Source organism: Harpia harpyja, chromosome 14, assembly GCF_026419915.1.
Source record: "Harpia harpyja isolate bHarHar1 chromosome 14, bHarHar1 primary haplotype, whole genome shotgun sequence".
Taxonomy (NCBI): domain Eukaryota; kingdom Metazoa; phylum Chordata; class Aves; order Accipitriformes; family Accipitridae; genus Harpia; species Harpia harpyja.
In genome coordinates, this window is record NC_068953.1 from 5,159,135 (window position 1) to 5,182,200 (window position 23,066).

At 45.6% G+C, this 23,066-nt stretch overlaps 1 protein-coding gene across 5 annotated transcripts in view; it reads right to left on the reverse strand.

The window, feature by feature from the left end:
• Positions 1-23,066, reverse strand: part of RAB11FIP4 (RAB11 family interacting protein 4) — a 139,257-nt gene that overhangs the window by 22,041 nt on the left and 94,150 nt on the right. For 2 of the 5 annotated variants that reach the window (XM_052807696.1, XM_052807701.1), the window contains 3 exons: positions 5,582-5,805; positions 1,711-1,902; positions 35-169 (listed from right to left, as the gene is read on the reverse strand). In XM_052807696.1, coding sequence (XP_052663656.1) covers positions 35-169; positions 1,711-1,902; positions 5,582-5,805 — 551 coding nt within the window. Of the gene's footprint in view, positions 1-34; positions 170-1,710; positions 1,903-5,581; positions 5,806-17,434; positions 17,523-23,066 lie in introns of those variants that run through there. The other 3 variants (XM_052807699.1, XM_052807700.1, XM_052807698.1) reach the window with 3 other exon arrangements.

Genomic DNA, 23,066 nt, shown 5'->3' on the forward strand with positions numbered 1-23,066 from the left:
GGCATTGCTAAAAGCAGTGCAATAGGCTGCTTACCTGTTTGCTTTCAAGTTTTTCAGCCTGGCTTCCAAATCGTTGAGTAGATTTATCTTTTTGCAGCACTGTGAGCAGTAAACATCCAGTAACTCGCTGTTATAAACATGCCTCATTTTTCGGGGTGTTTGGCCAGCACTGTTTGCAGGAAAGGAGAGATGTTACTGGCTATAGTAACCAACTCACAACAGGTTTTCTTCTTGACTGTGTGTCTGTGTGTCAGAATCACAGACAAGGGACTTGGGGAAAGACCTCTATCCGCAGCTCATCTAACTTTGAGCTGATGATGGAGAATGCTAGTCTTAGGGCAAGTCTGCCTGTCTCAGTTGAGGCTTTACAGAGGACGTGTTCTGGGTGTCAGTGGAAAGAATCAGTTTGGGTGACTGGAAGAATAGCAAAAGGTATACAGAGCCCATGCGATGCATGTAGCAAAAGCAGCTACATTAGTATGTTCCATCTCAGCAATGTCCCTCTCTCATTTTGCCCATCTTCCCACTAGAGCCTGGCATGCAACCTGAAGAGTCTTTTCTCCAAGAGAAAGACAGGAAGATGAAAAACAGAGTGGTCTGGTAAGAAGAAGTCACACAAACCCCCTCAGATGGTAGGACAGAAGGAACCCTAGAATGAGGAGGAAGGGAGAAGTGGACATAGGTCTAAGGAGGAGGGAACAGTAGCTCTTGGCATGATAAAGGGAAAATAAACTCAAATAAAAGAGAGCAATCGTGGCATGAAGTGCGCAGAGCCCCAGGAATGAGAATGGAAAGGGCTGCATAAACCTGAGGAAACAGGGGATGAAGGACACAAGCCATCATCATGAAGGGGCAGTGGAGAGGGATGCTGGCTCTGCATGCATGACAGAGGTGGCAAGGTTGGATTGCAGAAGTGCTTGAAACAGACGGTAGCACATGGGGGTTGCATGCGGAACAGAGGTATGCAGTGAGCCTGTCCTCTATTAGCAATGAAGCACAAGACCTTCATGTGCTATTGATCCAAGCAGACAAATCCTAGAGCATCTTCATGCTCGGCTCTTCCCCAACCCTGCTCACCCATTCCCTTACTTGGGGAAGGATTTTAAAATCAGCAACTGACTTAGTCACAGGATGTAAGAGCTACGGAGACTGAGGTCACATGCAGGAAACCAGTGGACTGTAGTGGCATTTCCAGCTCCTAACAGACAGCAGCTACTTGCTTATGTTCTCCAAGACATTCAAAGTCAATATGGATGCTTGTTTCAAACAAACCCCTGTCCTTATACAGCACTTCACCTTACAGGTTAGTGCTAAGGATTTGTAGTATCAGAACACTGAAGAGAAACAGCTCTCTTGCCTGTCTTCACTGTACAAAGGCTGGTGCATAGCGCTAAGCTGGTTTCCAGCTTGCAGCAGATAGCTTCCAATACTAGCGCCTAACTGTGAAATCTACTGTCTGCAATAGAAAGAAACCTCTACAAGCAAAACAGCCCAGTTATTTCAACAGAACCCAACAGAAGTTATCAGAAACAACATATTTGCTATAGCTGTTATTATTAAATGTCGCCTGTCAATCGGAAGGCAGAAAATGAACGGATAACATTTTGCTTTTAAGGCGAGTCTATGTAACCAGTGTAAACTCTGGTATGGTCACCCATACTCAGAGAAGAACAAAATTGAAAAATTGTTTGTTAATGAATAAGGAGCAACCTGGAAGATACAGATGAGCCAAGGTCAGAGTAGGCGTTGGTTCTGGTCTCATCATCAGGGCAGGGGCTACTGGGAGTAAAATCCACATCATCTCCTTCCCCATAGTCTTCAAACTGTTCTTCATTACTGATCAGAGAGGCGGTGGAATAAGTTGAGAGGTCAGATGCTGCAGAAGGGTTGTGAGGACTTGACCTGAAACAAGAGGTCAAAACGTCTCGAAGGCCGACTTTGATAGCATCTCACCTCACATTGGAATCTTCCACCTTTACAGCTTGTTCCCTCATTTGAAATTGTAACCCACTTAGTGCTAAAAAAGTGCTAAATACATCTGATGTGCATTTGACACACTGCCTTGAAAGACAAGAGCACGAGAATCTATGAACAAGCTACCTGTGAGACAGGTTTGGATCAGCACAAACCATTTCACTTTAAAGATCACACCTCGACAATCCTCAGCCATCATTTCCACGTGGCGGTGAAGACCGCTGCTTATGGGACTTCTGCTCTGAATGCAGGAGCTGTGCAGACAACTCCGAAATGCATGGGATAGTGAGAGGAACATGTACAGGAAAGACAGAGGCTGTCACTCTATTCCACAATCAGAGTTTACCAGTAAACCCCGTAAACCCTCTCCCACACCCCACAAGTTTCAGTCACTCTCCTTTGTGTGGTCGGAAACAAACTTCAGCTCACTGCATGCCAGAGTCACTAAAGCTCTTGATGTGACCTAATGGAGGCTGAGTTCCTGCCCTTCCTTCCATCGTGACAAAATGTGTCTTTCAGACGAGATATGGCCCACAAGAAAAGGCTGCTTTACTACCAGAGAAGTACCTGAGATAATGTCAAACAGGTAGGGAATGGCAGGACCCTGTGACCTCAGAGAAAGAGGGCATATAGGTAAATAGATCAACAGAGCAAGGCACCATAGGAAAACAGCTGGCAGAGCAGTGTTGAGCACACCACATCTAATACAACAGAGCAAGTTTGCTGCAGAGGGTGCACAGTGATTCTCCTGCCCAGAGTCCAGACTACCCTGCAGTCATGCAGTATGCTATCTTGCAGAGGCAGATATTTTACACAGATTTGCTCAGCTCCCACCTCAGTAAGGCATTCAAACAGACAAGCCAGTAAATTCACGTACAAGTTCTTATGAACAAACTTCTTTTTGCAGAAAACGTACATCTAAGGCCTGAAACACACACTCCACTTGTGAAGCCCTGCAGTTGCCTGACACATTACTGTTCCTACTACAAAGCAGAATCCAGCGCACCTCTGCAACACTGACAAGGCACTGATTCAATCTGCTGACACTTGGTGCACATTGGGTTAAATTTTTTTACTCCCTTTGCTTCAGTGCACAGTGTCTATATCTTCAACTCCACTAGCTGAGCCATGGGACAGTAGCCCCCAGTTGATGTTGTTCTCTAGCAGCTCAACAATATTACCTCCTAAGTTTCTTTTGAGTCTACCTTGAGCCTCTTAAGCATGCCCTGCACTTTGGAGACAGGGAGATTTATCTTCCTGTAACACTACACTTGTGAGCTGTAAACAAGAGATGCAACAGTGTTTCTTTGGCGGATGGTGCAAGCATTATTTGCATATCCCTTCCCTCCAAAAGCAATTAGAAGAGGAAGCCTGCCAACGTTTCAGATGTATGCTCTTTTGTTTCTCCTGTTTTGATGAGATCCATTTATAACCTGCAATTCATTTATCTAATTCACATTAACAGAAATTAGGGCAAGTCAAGCCTGGCACACTATTAAAGGATGAAGATCATGAAGATAGGAATACTCATACAAGAAATAGATCAAACGTATCTAACAAGGCTCCTTGGCTGGGAGTTGGATTAGTGAGAAGCTCAACACATCACACTAACATATTCATAAAGAGCTGCTGTGCCACAGACATACTATGTATTGATAAGTTTTTATGTGACTCTGATCTGTGTTAACTGCAACTGCTGTTTGCATCTCAATGTTGTTACACCAAGGCAGTTTAGGAAGAAGCTCCTTGTAACACTTCCACCAGGGATGGACATAATTGACCAGTCCTCAGTTGGGATGATAACATATACTTGTCCATAAAATCCACTTTCCAGCATAATAGTACTGGAACATCACCACTTGCCAACAGACTGGAGTTCATTAGCCTGTTATCCCTCATGCATTGCCTGGCTAAGTTTCTCTTATGGCAGCGATGCAGACGGTCACCACTGCTGGACCCACCTGGTAATGTTGCTTAGAACTTTTAATTTGTAGTTATTTGTAAGCTTTGCCAAACTTTAAACTGCTTAGGTTGAAACAGTCTATGCTCAGGGTAGATCCTGAACTCATAACCAGCTGCAGGCTGGAAACTGTCGAGGAATTGCACAGTCATTTTCAAGGGAGTTGCTAAAACCAGCTGTTTTTCCCCATTCTAACACTTTCTGAAGGAAGCTTTCAAATTTGTTGTTTTTTTTTTTTAAAGCTATTTCCTCTTCTTCAGAGCAGGACTTCACAGAGGGCTGACACACCTGATACACAACCCACCTGCTTCTTCAGCAAGCAGGTATCATGGTTTGGCCAAGCTAAAAATGTCTATCACGTCTTTTAACACAAGAGCATGAAGCTTCCCAAGTGTCTTCCCACAGATTTACCAAAGCTGAGGAGGCCTCAGAGGATAAACCAAGATCTATTAGTAGCAGCACAGTAGCTCTTAGTAGTTCTTGCCCTGCCTAGAAGGAGGGTACAGGATACACAATGCCTCCCCTACCCCCTTCACAAGACCCTGAATGGCACAGCTGTGAGGAAAGATACTAATTTCAAACACAGTATGGGTAAAAGTCAGTCACCGCAAGGATAGGTGCTTTGAAGAACTGGGAATGGCAAGGAAAGGCGACAAGTTTGATAAAGAGCTGATGAAAACTGGAATTATCTTGACAAAGTCTCTGGGATTGCTTGGGCAAATGGGAGAAAGCCAGATCTCAGCTAGGTGAGAAATTCAGGAGGAGGGTAGGAATGAGGCTGCACAGAGAGCATCCAAGGAGGCCCAGGAGAGAGAAAGAGGACTGCCTTAGCAATGAAGGAAGCTCAAGAGGCACAAATCAAGACGACAAGCCAAAAATACAGAAGACAGGGCAGAGACTTACAAAGCAAGCCCAGCTGGGCTCTGTCCTGTGGTACCACATTAACTGAGTCCAAAGCAGGATTAAATCAAATTGGGTCCTTTTCCCCCCAAGTCAGCTTTTACCAACACCCCCAGGTACACACCTGGGAAGAGTCAAGTTAGGATTACAGAGACGCTCTTGGGTTAACAGCAAACTATGGTTACACACGCACATGCCAGGACACCCTGTGTTAAGCACAATTTACTGTTGCACACTAAAGGTTATGAAAAATTAGAAACACAAAGAATTAACTTGGTACATGGAGCTGCAAAGCAAATCAGCAGAGCCCACATCTTCAGATAACTAGATGTACAAAAGACTAAAGCAGCATTCCCCATATTGCACTGCTTTGCAGGAAGTATTTATTTTAATTTCTTTAAATTTAATTTAAAGGTTATGGGAACACACAAGATCCTAAGTTTTGGGGGATGCTAGTGAAGTGACCCATTCTGGAGAAACCCAACACTTTCACTTCAACACACAACATGCAAGTCCCATGAGTGCTCACAGAACATGCCAGAAGGAGCCAGGGCTGAGACTGTCTAAGCCACTTAGAGGACCTGGACATCCATCTCCCTTACCTTGTAAATGGATATTAAGTTTCTAAATCCTCCAGGCAGCCTCAGCCTCCCCCAGTAGGGATTAGTCACATAAAGGCTCCTTCCTCCCTGGTCCTTTTGCACATGCCTCAAAACAGGGCTGCCATGGGGCAAAATCACCACTTACTTGTCACCAGGCAGAAACAGGCCACCAAGCACACCGTCCTTCTCCTCGCTCCGACACACGTCGGAGGCCTCCGAGCTCTGGGCACTCTCAATAGCACTGTCCATGTCAGACTCATGGTGAACCTCTTGCTGTGCTAGAGTCATCGCGTCGTCATCAGGAAAGAGCTCCGACTCACTGTAGGCGCTTTCGCTGTCCAAGTAGGCACAGTCCTGGATTTCACCACCCTGGCAAAAGAAGAATTGGGAGTCAATTCAGGTCACGCTTCAGGGCAGTTAAGAGGACACAGGAGAAGCAATAACCCACTCTCTGGATGCCCTGATAAGCAGGAGTGATACTGAATAAAAGCCATAAAACAAAAAGGCTGACCCACTTTACAAAGCCAGTTCCTGCAAGCCCCTAAAGTAGCTTGCACCTTCCAGAAGGGCTCAAATACTGTCTCTGGCACTTCTATAGGAGAGAGGGACACAACACCCAGGTATAAAATGCAGTCAGTTTTGCCCTAATTTACTATCAAAATGCACTTGAAGTAATAAATATCCTCAAAAGAGAGGCATCCTTTGAAAGAAGATAATACATGAAGTCACTGAGAGTTAGTCCTGTGATTAATATTATTGATAAAACAAAAACAAGTCAGATAAGTCTAACAGTTCACTCTGTCTTTGAGGATGGGCAAAAACATATAAGGTGAAAAAAGAGTTGGCATGTGTTAAAACATTTATGGTAAGTCTTGGTGACAATTGAAGATATAAGAGAGCAGGAAAAAAAACCACCAAAGCCATCTGTTCCTGCTTCCTGGAACCACATGTCTTGATTAAGTATCAACTAAAATAAGACGTCATTCTCATTACTGCAACACTTTGCTCTTGCTGTTCATCCCCTCCCTCCCCTTCTTGCCCCATGAACACTCACAATAGCCAAGACAAGCTGTTTTCTATTTGCTTGTCCCTGAGGGACAAATAAAAATTCTTAATTGAAAAAATAAAGCCTAAGATTTTACTCTGTCCTTTGATATGTAGCAACACAATACTGCTTTGACAATTCCTATCTAACATGACACAAATAACTCATGACTCCAGAGCAGGTCCTGCAAATGCTCTGACTCAGAGCTCCACTCCAAAGCTCACCTGCAAGCTCCACAGGTAGCTTTACCATTGAACTATTGCGAGCAAGTTAAGACAATCATGCATTTATGGCTTAGTTTACTGGCACAAGTAATGAAGCATTTCATTCATGGATACACCTCATATTTAGACCCAACTGTCATCCCGCCCAGCTCCTTCCCGAGGAATCCCAAGGCATTGGCAGCCTGGCACCCTTGCAAGCACCAGCTCCCCTTCTGGCAAGCACATTCACTGGGACACTGTTACAGTGGCACTGCTTGCAGCAGCACGTCTTCAGTTCAACCCCCGTAGCCTCTGGACACTCCTATGCTAGGGCCACAGAGGCTTAAATCCCCTTTTGCAGAACTAGTGATGTTCTATGCTGATGACACCAATTTTTCTCAGTGCCTTTTTCACCTCAACTTAAGAGTCAGCCAGAAGCTGCAGCTTTTTAAGATTCACAAAAACTGTTACTAGAAATGCAGGTCTTGCCTTCCATTTTTTCATGAAATACCAATTTATATGACTGAAAACTCCTAGCATATTGGGGTTTAAGAAATTCAAAACAACCCCACCTGCTCAAACTTAGCTAACTAATGAACACTCAAGCAGTCAAAAGTACAGCTTTACCTGCAGTGTTTGAATCTCTAGGTACATACTCAGAGCAGATATCTGGATGCTTTTCTAGCTGAACTTTCAACAGGTCTTCTAGATACACAAGTAATATCAGTAAGACACTTCAGCACTATACAATAATAAGCACATGTGTATATGCTTTCTCCCACTTTTCTGTGTCAGCCTTATTAAGCCCGAAACTTCCCCTAAGTACTGCTCCAAGAGATGTCCAAAAGGATTTATTCTTGGTCTATGTCATTTAGTATTTATTGAAGCCACGTGCCTTATGCAATCATATTTATAGCTCTGAGCCACAGCACCTTCAGCATGGCCACGACCCCTCATCCACAGGGAGCTGGTGGTTTGGCAGGTCAGACACCAGCTGGGGAGTCTGCACTGGCCCTGCTATAGCCCCAGGTTCTTCAGCACATCTTCTGACCCGCACCTTGTATCCTCACAAGCAAGCAGGGATAATGACACTGTTGCTCTTTGCAAAGTACCTTGGGATCTACAAATAGACAGCACAAGCAGTAAGACCTTTTTAGTAGGCGTTGAAAAAGTAAAGATTGTTAAGAGCAATTAAGATGTTTCAGAAGTATCCAGGAGTGTTTGTTTATCTAACATTTCCCCAAAGTTTCTTCCTGCATGCTAAGCCCCACAGGCACAGAGCTCCTGTTTCTTTTAAAAAGTTTAATGCAATAAAGCCCTGACTGCTGTTACGGAATTGCACCAGCTGGTAAAAGTCTGATCCAGGAGGGAAAGACAGAGGCACAGAGCACGCAGTGGATCCCTGAAATAGGAGTTCACAAACCAAGGGAGGAAAGGAAGAAACAGCTCTTGCACAGCTCTACCTCCCAATTAGCACATCTTTTTCAGAGGTCTTGGAGAAGTCTCTGCTTAAGCAAGTTTTTACAGCAGGAAAATCTCACTGGTATTAAACAAATTAACAGAAGAAAGTAAAGGTCAAGAAGATCATGAAAGACTCCCTTTTTGTTCCCTGTAGGTAACACCACACATTTGCTTTTTCTAATAATAGCAATCTAGATGCTCTTTAAAAAAAGTCCATTAGCAATTAAATGTGCAGTGTCATCTATAAAGGCTAAGGGCTCACTTTTCTTTCCTGTCACTTTCTGGCAACCTAACCTTCACATATTTACTTGTATTAGAGTACTGATCTATAGCGACAGCACAGCCTGCACTATACCCATGCTAGTCACTACCACGTATTCTTTTTTGAAGTGTAATTGCTCTGCTCCTAAACTTTCACTTCTATGTCCCATGAAAAAACAAAGAAGAAAAGAAATGATCTTTTGGAGGCAATGACCCATCAGAAGCCTGAACACCTGCTTTACGGCTTCTGAAATGCTTCACTGCAAGACTTGGAACCCCTCCTGGAAGCTGGTCCTCCCTTCTGCTGATCCCATCCTTTAGCTGTGGGGACCTCAGGGGCTGATGGCGAATGAAGAACAAGGGCCAGCCAAGCTCCTTTGAGGAGCTACCCCTCAGCTGCCCTCCACTGCTTCCTCACAGCGGGGAAAGCAGATGCCACACAGCACACCACGTTCCAGGCTGCCAGCACCCCTCTTCTCCACAAATCTGGCACCTACCCCACAGACCTGCGCAAACAAAGTGGACGTTTAGGAGGCACGTCTCAGCCACTCTTCCGAGTACCTGGCAGCCAAACCACACACTGAAGACCCCAGCCCTTTCAAAGCAAACAGCACAGCACACAATCCTGCCAGCGAGGCTCAGCTCCAGCAGTGCATCAGCTGCTTATTCATGCTTTTAAGTGCTCAAGGTCCACCTACAATCAGTGCTAAAGATCACTGTTTCAGCAAGATGTACAGAAACCAGAAACTAGGCCCAGTGACAGCCACTGTGCTGAAGCCTGCATGGCTGTTTTCTGTGGGTAGGAACTACATGCTTAGCTATTAACCTTTAAGAGCTTAGGGGTGCACAATCACTACACCCCTAATAACACAGTGTTTCCAGGCATAAGAATACCTCTGATGTGCAGCACAGAAATCCTGTAAAGCGTGGGACTTGGATAACACCACTGAGGCATCTCTTCAGCTCCCTCGGTGAAACCAGCCTTCAGTGCTACTGTCACAATTACACATTTAACGAAAAGTTTTCCTTCTGTGGCCTAAATAACCAGTATAAGAAAACAGACAAAGCACCTTTAAAACAACTAATACAGGTTAAGAAATCTACTAGGAGAAGTCAGAATTGGGGCACGTTGCTAGTAAACAATATACAGGCTTCTACACCTTACTGACTAATGCTATAATGTATTCAAAGCTGTAATTGTTCGGTGATCACAGTTTCTCACAGGAGTATACCTTCAGTGATGCCATCTAGCACAAGCTGCTTGCAGACCACACCTAAGGAAATTAAACTCCTAAAAAAAAAAAAAAAAGAGAAAAAGGAACGGCTGATTGCACAGCTTAACCTCTCAAATTATTCCTTCATAGTTTAGGTATCTACAGTACTTCATGTACCAAATTAGAGGCTGGCAAGAACAAGTGTTATTCAGGTAGCCTTAAAAGAGCTGACTTGAGTTTAAACAGTATGTTAAAGATTAGGAGACACTTCTATCCTGAGTCATTTGTTTCCAGTGTACATGCCATTAGCCGAAACTAGTAAGAGAATGAGGTTCTGACGACCTGAATATGAATCACTGTGCTTCTCATTCTGCTAGGCAGCTCTCTTCTTTGTTGGCTGAGTCAAAAGAGATGAAGTTGCTGCTTATGATCTTGGAAGATTCACATAAAAAAAAAAAAGAAATTAAAATACCACCAACACAACATAGCGGAGGGTAGCTTTAAAGCTGTAAGTACTTTGCACTTTATCTAATCGGATGCTCAAGATAACTCCAAGTGCTTCACAGGCAGTCGGCCAGACACTTGTATAGCAACTGTTGAATATTCAGCAACAGTTTGCTCTATAGAAGCACCTGCTGCCCAAAGATCCAAGGCCACTTCACAGAAACTAATGAATTCTCTTCCTCGAAAGAGGCAATTGTGTGGCTGCATTGAAGCCAGATGAGTAAGCACAGCCTGCCTTTGCACAGCCACCCCAAACAGAAGCAGAAGCCAGAAGACAGCGATTCCCATGGATTCCTTCTGATCCTTGTGGGGCAGGAAAGTGGCGTCAGCAGTCGGTGGGTATGGGAATACAGCTCTGCCTTGCCCTGCAGTGACCTGGCTGGGCTTTCCCAGGTTGGAAGCAATCCCTAAAATATGCACATAAAGCAGCTGAAAGCTAGTAACTTGGCTGACAGACAGGCTACATGACATGCCTACATCAGTACATTCATGATGAAGAGCAAGCCTAGTTAAAATCCACTCCCATCACAGCCAAATCACCAGCACCCCTGACGTTTAAACAGCCTCCCAGTATTCCAGAGGAGATAGGGAAGAAAAGAGAATCCAAGTCTCCCACCACTGGGCAATTTGATTAGCAAGAGCTGGAACCATCACACATGAGCAGAAACAAGAAATGCCACATGCACGTCAGCCATGGCACTTCCCCCACCAGGATCATGCCCCTGACCTGCACCCATCCAACAAGCTGAACCTGCTATCTGTGGGACAGGTTCAGGTCTGAGTCCCTGCACCCTCCCCATCCAGTTTCTTCCCAGCAAAAGTGCAGGAAAAGTCACCTCACCACAACTGGAAGGGAAGAGGTGCCATGTGGAGGTGTGCCAGGCTCAGCCGTCTCAGATGAAATGTTACTTACTGTTGCACATCCACCATAAAGAAAATGCAGATGCTCTCATCTTTATTTAAGCAGCCACTGCATTGGAAGGCAAGTATTCTCTTAATTACTGGGTAATAAAGAAGGGTGTGAAGCGTTTCTCACCAATGTGTTTTAGAAACACGCCACTCCTCTACAAATGTTTGTATATTTACACCAAGCGGGCTATGAACATTTTTTAAAGCACAGATTCTCCCCCAACATATTTCCTTTCCTTTTCAGTTGTCAGGCAGAGGCGGGGAGATGCTCATCTACCCTTTGATCTGACTGGGAACAGGAGAAACTACGTAACAGGAAAACGCAGAAGCACTAAGTGAGACCACACTTCTGCATCTGCATCCACGAGGAAGCTGAGCAAGTGACTGCTGGCTCTCACCCATGCAGCTGCGGCCGAGCACAAGGCAGAGCAGAGGCTGCCACGCGCAGCGACGCAGCTTGCAGGTAGGTTGATTGGGGAGGGAGGAGGTCATAGAAACTGCTTCCATCTCCTGCTGCAGCATGGAGGAACACCAAGCCTCCCCACGTAGCTGGGAGTTTAAAATCTCTCAGAGTTCAAGATCAGTGTGCAGAGCATGGTTATTCTACTAAGCTGTTCAAATAAGAAGCTATTTTAGGGCCACAAGTTAGTTTGTTCAATGCAATAGCTTCCTCCGACTGCTTAGTTACTCAAATCTAATATTTGAAGCTCAGTTTAAGGCAAAGCTTCACGCACTGCTGCTGTGGGTATTGGAAGGGACTTTTAGGGGCAAGTTTATTCCTAAAATCCAAATCTAGGATCAAGCGCTGGACAGCATCCTGGAAAGCTCGCGAAGAGTGCTCAGACAGAGGGCAAGCTATGCCTGTGCTGCAGTGCACTGCCAGCCTCTTGTTACCTTCCCAAGACAACATCTGTATCGCATACAATCATGCAATTCGAGGACAACAGGTTTTGACTGAAAGACCAAGCTTCAGCTTCTGGGCTGTTCACGCTGAACCACCCGAGTGGAGGGCACAGAGGTTGTGAAAGACTGCTTTGTGCTCTGGATAGCAAGTTCAAACTGACGTGCCTTTTCCAAGGCAGAGGAGAAAGGCAGTGTGCAGCCTGGAGCCAGCCAGGGAACGGCAGGAGTCAGGAGTGTTTACACTCTGCTACCTGTCACTTTAATTGGCCATAATAGACATGCCAGACCTCATCATGCACAGGGTCTAGATCCAAGCACTCCTTTTCACAGGTCATTGCTTATGCTCTGAAAGTTTTAACATTAAAAGCCTTTAGCAGACTGCTAATTTGATCCTCTAAAGAGAAAAAAAAAAAAAGGCTCTTTCCCATTACTTTGAAGTTGTGTCCCATCACTCCCTGGGCTGCTTCCCACTACTGGACTATCTTCCCACTACTGGACTATCATATGCTCATCAGCCATCACTGGAGGCTCAAGGCAAGGAGCATCCCTTTGCAGAAGAAAAAAACCATCCTAGTCTGCAGTGTTAGGAACAAGAGTACATTCCCTTCACCTTCAGCATGGACAGGGCCAGCGCATCAACCACAGAGTTCAGAATAAAACCCACCAGATTGTTTGGCACCTTGTTCCAACATTGATCAGGGCACTTCTAGCTCTGAGCTGGAAGACAGTTCCCATTCTCTTTCGCATACCTAGAAAGAGGTGCCAAGTGGCACCATGCTGGTATACCATGAGGTTGTCCCAAACGTCACCCAGGAACTCCTAAGGTGTCCACTCCAGTAAGAGTGGGAACGAGACCTTAATTATCTGAAAAAGTCTCCGGTAACATTTCTAGTGTGAAATGCTTTTGGCTGTGCAAGCTGCCAGCTGTCTGCAGACTGGTACCATGGCCCTTCCCGTACAGCGAACTGCTGGGACAGCCCACAGCAGGTACCCGCCTGCCACCCCCTCCTCCAGGGCAGGGCACCCAGGTCAGGCAGCTGTATGTTGAAATGAGCTGTGGTCAACTCAGCGTCGCCTTTGCAGCATGCACAGGGGTGCTGCAGCCCTTGGTTTAAAAGAGCTGGTATACAACTAAAAAAAAATTATTCATTACATTTGTCTAAAAAGATCTACACAGCAGATAATAAATGTGACGTAATTAACCCTCTTGAGAAGCCTTTGCCTTGAGATGAGACAATCCATTTCTATTTTTAAAGTCAGAACAGCAGTAACAGGGAGGGAGGACAGAAAATGTCAAACTCTTACCAGGGATCGTTTCCTGGGACTGATGCTCAGGCCTGCCCCTGTTAAACCTGCCCCTTTGGGCAATGGGGCCAGTGAAGGTAGCTCTAGTACATCGTGGGCAGTAGCATTTACCATTATGTTGGCAAGGACAGTTGGTGACAAAATTATGAAGACCGCTGTGCCCTGGGCACCATACGGCCAACCGCAGGCCAGATGTCATAACATTCCTCACACACAGGAAATGCAGAGCTGCAGTTCACAGTTAAAGGCACCCCAAAGACACCCCAGTATAGACCAGCCTTAAGACCAAGGGTCAGAGGTAAGGTCAGATTATGTTATTTTGAAGCAATACTACAAGTGAACATCTATGCCATGTCAAAGAGAGCTGGAGGCTGCTTGCAAAGAAATGTCTTTATTTTAAGCCTAAAGCATAGTCCAGCACTCGCTTCTCAGTTCAGTTCCTTAATTAACCAAGTCTGTAAGTTACAAGATGCTCTTTGCAACTGGTGTTTGCTGCTCAGGAGACAGCTGAGCTCACGCGCTAACTTGTTTTCCTTGATAAGCCTCAAGGTCACCCAGTCGGGTACTCAGTAAATAGCAAAAAACTTGCATCATACTTGCCCGCGGGTGCCGCAGGCACATGCGTGAAGAGCTCCTTGAGCAGACTTAGTGCTGCTCCAGACAATGGCTGGGTGAGGAGGAGGGTACTCTTGGTACCTCCAGGAGCACCATTAGGCACAAACAGCGTGAACAACAGGAAGAAGCTGTCCCAGGCAGGAACAGTTCTGCCTATGTCCTAAGCTAATTATTTAAAGGAGCCCTGGTCAAACTCCTTTCCCCCAAAGAATCTGGAAACTATAATATTTGCATTTCTTTTCTACACTACTGCAAGTTTGGCCTCCAGCAAGCACAACGAAATAGAGACATTTAAAGAAGAACAAAGAAAATAAGATTTTTGTCTCACAAATCGTATTTCTGTCTTCCCACCCACCTGGGTTAGATTACACTGCAGTCTCCAGAGGGGAGGAATGATTGGGGAATGGGAGCAATTTCGGACCCCAAGAGGTAGAGAAACATCTTGAGTTTCCCCAGCACAGTAAGAAATCCAGCCATGCTTGATGATGAGCAGTTTACGTTGGCAAGCAGTGGGAAAACATTAAGGATGTGGCTTTGCTCTAGTTTATATGGAAACACTTCCCAGAGTTCATTGGCCAGTCTGAATGCAGACAAGCCTAAAAACTAATTTACTTGATGTTTAAGAAATACCGAAATAGCTCGGAAGAGCTCTTCATTAGGAGGAGGAAGGACCTCCAGGACCTTGGCTGCTCTTCAGCTGGTGGCTGGGCAAACCACAGGTTAAGGCGTCTCTGCTGCAGGAATAACTGGAATTGCAGCATTTATCCAGCAAAGTTTGCAAGCACTAATTTTTAAAAATTTTCAGTCTCCTCACCTATTTATAAAAGGCATTTTATTTATTTTTAAAGAAAGGCTCTCACATACCTGCTTTTGTATTTTCTCACAATGAAGTAAACACCCTTACTTTTATAAAAGCTGCCAAGCACATCATAGAGCTCGACACATGACAAACACAAATTAAAAACCCAGTGATCATAAAACAAACTGTGTTTTTTCACTTGTATGGTAAAATACAAAACATGGCTTATTTTAGAGTTTACAGCTATGCGTAGGCAGAAGCTGTTTCTACCCTTGAACCTGCACAGACAAAACAGATAAGGACCAAGTAGAAATCATTTATAACAACATTAGCTTGCACACTGAAAACAAGATTCAAAGCAGAGCCACATCCAGAGACTGCTACTACTAACCAGCAGTATTAGCAGCAACACAGTGCCCAAAGCACTGTTTTATGTTGTTAGGAAGCACTTACAGAGCCTGTCTTGCGTTTGGTGCAGCGATCAACCTAAATGACTATAGAAAGAACAAAAGGAATTACATTATTATGCTGCAATTCAGAATTTAAGGGGTCAGCTACCCAAACATGGGGAGCATTTGAGATTATTAATGTCTGGATAATGGTTAATTCAGCAGCAACCTATGATTAGTTTTATAACTATTTATAAAATCTTTCACTAGGACACTGTATTCAAAAGACTGAAAGACTTAAGATCCAGGTATGCTCAACACATGTAACAGGACTGGTTAATCAATAACTAAAGCAAAGCTATTCCATTCCCCTTGCTATTTTGGCATGGAAAGTGTTTTGTTTTGCAGCCTTTGCACATGGCTAAGATCCCCAAACCACCACGGCGGTAAGAGCCCTGACAAGGCAACCACAGCTGAGAAACATCTGCACATCAGGTGGCTTCTGGGAGACTTGCTGCTGTCTGCAGTAATTCTTCAAATAACAGAGTTAAAAGAAGCCCATTAAAAGAGATTTTAAAGCTGCTTGAAGGCTACCACATCTAGCATCGGAACAGCTCAAGCTCGTCTCAGTTTGGGCAGATGCTGCCAAACAGCCGGTAGAAATTCCACTATGTCCTGTACCCAGCTGTGTGAATAATATTGCACACTACTGCACATATCTGGTAGTGACACCATGTTATTCCCCCCCTCCCCAAAAATCAGAAGGGCCACAGGCAGAAAAATCACTTGCATCGCCAACAAGTTCACACGTTGCTTCTTACTGAGAACCAAGAAATGATTAGGGAAGGGCAACCCAGTCCCATCACTGGGGAGCAACCCCACATCCAGCATGTCATCTGACTGGAGTAAGACTATTTTGAATGGGAGCAGCTATGATAGCATATAAAAAGGGATCATCAGAATCACAAATTATACTGGTATAAGGGCTGGAATACAGGTACCATGAAGTCCATGTTCGGGGAGCCTATTCTGAACCTATTTCAGAAGTGTTCTCTCACCTGTCCCTCCTCCTTAACATAAGTAGTTAAATCAGCCAAATAACACGAGGATAAATTGCTATCTGTGCCCCCAAAGCCACTAACCTTATAAATCTGCCAGAACAAATGGAGATTATTGCTACTATCAAAGCAGCAACATTAAACTGAGCACTAGCACAGCACAGAGAGGGGATGGTGTTTGCCTGCCCTGGGATCTCTGCCATAGGTCACTTTGGTGTAACAGAAAAGCACAATTGCCTGTCTCCATTCCAGAGACATGACAAACAACTCCAGACCAAGAACTGTTAACATCTCCTATGCTCCCACCACTGAAGGCTTCAGAGGAAGATCTCTGCTGTGAACTGCTTTCTTATGCTGCCAAGCACATAGAACACAGGCCCAACTGTATGCAGCTCACCAGAGGCAGGACCACTTCACCGACTGCATTACAGCAACACAGGTCCCACATGAGAGCTACACAGGAGATCTGTAGTTACAGAACAGTGTCATGACAGCCACATACTAACTGCAAATCATTTTTTCCTGGCTATGTCACCAGCATCCCAGAGCCAGCAAATGCATTCAGAACCACAGTTGGGTATTAAAAACATTCAACAATAAGTAATGGCAATCCAAACACATCACCAGTGCCACAGAGTATAATTACAGAACAAGTCCCTTGCTTGCATTCGCCTTTAAAAAGTACTCTTTTCTCCTCTTCCTCTTTTAAAGATTTAAAGCCCAGATACTCGGGCATCTTCAGGTGACAGACCCGAGCGCTGCATGAGGCTCTGCTACCCAGGAAGACACCCCCTTCTTCCCCAACACCCCCATTTCATCATGCACGGCTGCCGACACAGCCACAGACGGTGTTGCGTTTTCCCCATACAAGAGTATTGCCAGAGCTCTCCAGGACGTGCTCCCTTTCCACACTTCCACGGCGAGTCCAACCCTTCAGCAGCGTACATGTCTGTGGAGCGAAAAACCCCTCCCTAGGCAAACAAGAAAGGAAAAAAAACCCAGCACGGTTTCGCTCTACCTGCATTTCCTGGATTTCAAACCGCTCCGTGCAATCACGAAAATGCAGATACCGCAGCAGAAAGGTCACAGGAGATACTCTTCCCCCCCGCCCCGACTCCCGCGAGTCCGGTGGAATTCCCTAACCCACGTCCAGTTGCAAACACCCGTGGATGCGTAACCCTCCGGGCACTGCAACGGCCGTCGGCACCGCACGGAGCGGTGAGGAGACGGCGGAGCGGACCCACGGATCCCCCTTCCCTCACGCCGCAGCCCCCCACCCGGGGCGGGCTGCGGCGTGGAAACCCCCAACACGGCCGCAAACTTCCTCCTCACCCCGCACGAACGATACCGGCTGCCTCCCGCCTTCTGCTCCCCGTCTCACCCGTACCTGGCCCGGCGCCGGGAGGACGACACCGTCCCCACGCCCCGTCCCCGCCCCGCAGAGAGGGCGGGAGGAGGGCGGTGACGGTAACGCGTCCCCCGTTCGGCGGGCAACAGTTGGTCCGCCCCGCGGTTGCTAGGCGACGCGGGGGGTCCGGTGTAGGCGTTCGGTAGCGGGGTTCCGTGACGTCACAGCGCGGGTTTGGAAAGAGGCGGCGGGGCGGGGGGGGGGTCCGGAGTTCCCCTCGCTGGGCGGACACAAACGTCCCCGTCCCACGCGGGGGTGAGGGTTTGTTGTTGGCGGTCGGTTCCTCCTGTGAGAAAGTGTTCTTCGTGAGGGACGTTTCCCTGCCGCGCTGGTGGTTTTAGTCGTAATTCTTCAGTTTTGCTCAAAATTATCCGTGACAAAAGACGTAATTATCCGTGGTAAAAGAGGAAGCTGCTTGGGGTTCCTGAGAAAGTAAATGCGGCTTAGAACCCGAATAATTCGAAGTATATCTATCTATATATCTGTGCTCAAACCCAGTTCAGAAGCGGGGCGGGGGGAAGGAGGAGGTCACTGAGCAGATCTGGGGTGAGGGCAGGTAAAGCATCACCTCCACCCCACGCAGGTGCACCCACCAGCCTCTCCTCCCCGGTGTCGGGGGCGACCAGCCCCTTCCTGCGGGTGCTGAGTTTGCAAGGAACATGTCCGACACGCCAACGGAGGAATTTTTACAGACCGATTTGGGGTTTCCGACGCCTCGTAAAGTGAAGGGGCTGCCTGGGCGGACAGGGCCCCTGAGGGCAGCGGGGATGTCAGGTCCCCAGATGGGAACAGTCTCTGGGGACACCAGGGTTCACTGGGGACGACCTCATCTGCCTGGTGTGCCCTCGTTCCTACAACTGGGTGACGATAAAACGCACGTACGGCCTCCCCGTGATGGTGGTGCCTGTCTAAAACACCCTCGGTGTGCTACAAAGCAAAACAGATGCTGTTAGGAAGTGATGTCTGTTTTGTCCTTGATTTTAATCCTTTAGTTACAAGATAAAGAAAAGCAAAACAAAAAGGCTGAGAACACTCACACTGACTTCATTATTTTAAATTCACTTCACTTCTTAGAAGTTGTGTAACTTCCTTTCTTGCAACGCCTCATAAGAATTGTGTTTACTGTGCTGTCTGTGCTAATAAAGAAAAAATTAAAGAAATAAAATCTGTTTCTGTGGCTTTGCAGTAGAGGACTCAAAGGCAGAGGGTAGTATTCAAACAAACATTATCTGCAAAACTCCTGTCCAGAAGCCAAACCCTGCCCTTACCCACTGTCACAGTTTTCACTGGAGTATTACACACGGAAGGGAACACCGTCCTGCAGGATTCAGTCAACAGACAAGCACCTCCCTCCCAACCGTAATGGCACTGAAAGAGACCTAGAGAAAGAAAGAATCCCCAGTCATTACCCTGCCATTGGATCTGGCCATATTCCAAAACCCGTTTTTAAAGTTAACTTTGGGTATTTCAAAAGAGTTACACAAAGCTGTTTGTGGCATACTTCAGCAACAGTGCTTATATACAGAGTTACAGAGATGCTGTAAATCTAAATGACTGAAAGATCGCTTAAGTACTTTATACTTCTACCCCCAAATCGTTTGGACCTTACTGTGTCCAAAGACAGGGCATTTTCCAGAGAGGAGAGAGGCCCAAGAGTTACTTGGAGCAGAGGATAAGGAAATTATAAGAAAACGGACCAAAGTGGGCAGTGACAAGCCCACCGGCTCACGCTTCACTCAAACCCATCGACCAGCTTAAGGTCACGCGTCTCAGGTATTGCTTGAGCCTTCCCTCATTTTCATTGCAGCCAGTGACTTCTAAGTGTAAAATATTGTTGTTCAAAAACCAAAAGAAAGGAAATTCATTAGCCTCAGTTCTTACATGCAAAGCTTAAAGCAGTTCACTGAACTTGACACTTTACTCAATTCATCAAAAGAAAATAAAAAGAATTCCCTCTCTGCTGAGCAGAGGAGCATTGGAAGGGTGGGGGATACCTTAGGTTTAGTGTAATAAAGTGTAACAGCAACAGATGAAAGCAAAGTGCACCTTCAGCCAACACACACTGCCATCCTCACGTGTCCAAGGAGGTCCCTTGGACTCAGCAGGGCAGGTCTCGGGGCAGGTCCCCGCACACGCGTGGGACCCAGCAGACCCTGGGCTCCCTGCAGTGGCAGCGGGACTCCGGAGCCTTCGTGTTCGGCAGCTCTCCCGGGAAGCTGAGCAGAAGCTGATAATGAACGGTGTAACAGGGATCAAAACCACCTCCCAGAGATCCTTCTATTCATTAATATAAATTAACAGGAAAGCAATTTTTACAAGACAGATCTGGGGACAGACAACTTAGCTGCTTATTAAATAGGACACTTCTAAAATCTGCTTTTCCTTTCAGTATTCATTTTGAAAGAGACAGTTGTATGCCAAGGGTTCATTGCAGAATAAATAACAATCATAAGTAAAATAATTACTTGCGCAGTACATTTTTTAATGGTTTCCTGAAAGATGCAAGTAAGAAGTGTTCATATTGTTACACTGATCAGGCAGTATTACGGCACACTGTGAAACAGTTCCTGATACTCACAGAGTGATTAGTCAACACGGCTATACTTTCAATGGCTTGTGATGAGCAAAATGTAAAATAAATGTTTAATAGATAAAGCAGCAACAGTTAAAACTAATTTTATAATAGAGATGTTAAGAACATAAGCACAACTGTTTGGTACACCTGCAAATGTATTACTCAGTATGCTACCCAGCGCTTTGCCATTTATTACACAGTAATAATTGAGAAGGCATAAATGTCTCATTGATAGAAGCATTGCTCAGTAAAGGTCCTAAAAAATGTACAGGTTTTAGACAATCATGTCTTATTAAGGAATGACTGTATAAAAACTTTATTAAGTAATAACCATAGCTGTAATACAGGTCCATTTCTCACTCCATTAAAGCTAAGCCTGATTAAATGGAGATTGTTATAGGCTAGTTTTGATCTCCATTGAGACAAAAACCTTATTTTTTACATATTTCATCATAAAACGATAATTTTCTGTTTAATATGACTTATGATTTGTTTCCTGCAAAGGAAAAGCAGAGCACGCTGTCATGGCTGAGGGAGGGCAGGTGGCCATCACTGCCTTCTCTTGGAGGAATGAGAACTATATCAGGAGTGACACAGACCTTTAACTGCTTCATGCCTAAGAGCAGCGAGGGTGAGGAGGAAGGGCTGTGCGTCTGCATGAAATGCCCAGGATAGCACCTTCTGCTTGCTAAGACTGGCAGCTGCAACTCAAATGACTCAGCGCCACAGAAGGAGATGTTGCATGATACGTTTTTCCCATCTGAGATTGGAGGTCTATTCTCTTGTCATGATTTCAGGCAGCTGAGGAATCCGTGCAGGTTAGTAATAGCTCAGATGACCACAGACATTGAAATATGCTCCAGGCTTCATGCTTAGTTTGCATGAATAGGTTCTGCACACTGAGGCTCTCATGAGCATGGTATTTTCTGACTTAATCAATAGCAGACTTTCTGCTTTTCAAAGGAAAGCTGTACGATGGCAGACGTGCTCCTCCAGTACCATAATAGCTGGCCCCTGGAAACGGCAGGGCATTCCCTCACACTTAGTTTCCATCTTAATTCATCTTGGTTTTTCCTAAATTCCATCTGCCATACACCTACTTGTACATAGTGGTATTTGCAAAGTGTGTGTAGTCTTGAGTCCTGTCCAGGGTTTGAGGTTAGGATAGTGACAACTACCTTTCTGTTAATGGAGAGTAGACTTTTATCCCTGTTACCACAGGAAAGAAAAGAGATGGCTACACTGGCAAAAGGATGCTTGGTACTGCCAGATCCCACAGATTAATAATGCTAAGCATCCTGAAAAAGGTGCTTGCAGAAGCATGCCAGAGGAAATTTCGGCAAAATATTCATATCTGGGTGCTTAGAGGAAGATTGCTAAATACATAGCTGAGTGCCTAAATCACAATCACTGCTGACTTCCAGTAGCAGCCAGAGTGCCTGCCGAAACCAGGGGCTCCTGGCCAGGAATAGCCACGCAGGGTACATTGTTGAAAGGGTTTATGGCAGGGCAACCTGCTGATCTTATACAAAGCACTGCAATTTCTTCTGGAGCAATTCTGAACAAAGGCTGGCACCTCCTCTGCTGTTCCAGAGGCAGAATCCTTCCTCTGAATCTCACTAATGCATCGCTCACAGGCTAGTCACCCTAATGACAAGAAACTGGAGCTGAAATGTGAAGAACAGAGACTAATTAATAATGAAGATAATGAGATCACCAGAATGTATATACCAAACCCGCATCTTAATTATCTCATGAAAACTGGCAACTCCAATCATACTTCAACGGCCTTTAATCATGCTCTCTCTGATGAATATTGGTGGCTATTTTGCACAGATACTTATGTAAAAATACCTTTTGTGTGGGTTTTTCCCCTAGAATAATAGCCAACCAAGTTACTACTGCACGTAACTACTCTGCTTCAAAATGAGATATCGCAGACTAGTAATTACAGCTGGTCTGATCTTCATCTTGTCTACTCTCATCTTATTTTGGAGTGCCTCCTTTGAAGCAAATGCAATGAGACTGGTGTGAATTACTGCAGTATTATTATGAATCCCTTTTATTATGACAGAACAAACCAAGAGTGATCCCTAATTAAGCTAGTTTCTGCAGAAACACAGGGAGCTTATAGTCCCTGCCCCAAAGATCTTACAATCAGAACAGGCAAAGATAGACTTTGAGGTAGGGAAAAGGGGACAGAGGGAGTGCAGAATTAACTCTTTCCTGACTACAATTTGTTCCCATGACTTGTTTGAAGGGGAAGGCACGAGGAGGCTAAGGTAGGATGAACACAGGAGAAGTGTGGAGCTGCTGAGCTGAAGACTGTAGAAGGGGAAGAAGCAGGCTGCATTTACAGCAGATAGAGCCTTTTCAGAGCTTTCTGCAGTTTCTTCCCTACCCTCCCCATCCCTGCATCCCTGGACAGGGTGAGGAGGTCAGTTCCAAACTACAGTTGCACGGGAACATTGCTCTGGGTGGAGCAGGCTCAGCTCAACCCCTGCTCCCACTCCCCAAAACCAAGACCCCAAGTGTCTCCAGAGAGGCTTATTTTAGCAAGTAAGGAAGGAGGTCTTTAGACTCTACACCATGGAGTAGACCATGGGGGTCTGCTCTCCCTGTGATCCCCTTTAACATTAATAAGAACAGAGTGCTTGCTTGTATACTATCCTCGGGAATACGGCAGGCAGCCTGGCAGATCAAACAGCACAGGTCAAACGAAGGGCTCGAAACAGAAGGTCTCTGCGCAGCCGAGAGCACTGAAGGCAGGATGGGGCTGGCTGAGGGCCCATTAGCATCAATTCCTTGGGCCTATAATGAAGTTGGACCTAACTCTATGGCACGCAATTATAGCATAAAGACATTTCAGGGGACTTACCCATTGCGCTCTCTGGAGCTACTTGCAACCTCTTTGCCATCAGTAGGTTACTTTTTTGTTGCTTAATGAGGCTGCATTTGGAGAGATTTTCTGTGTTCTTCTC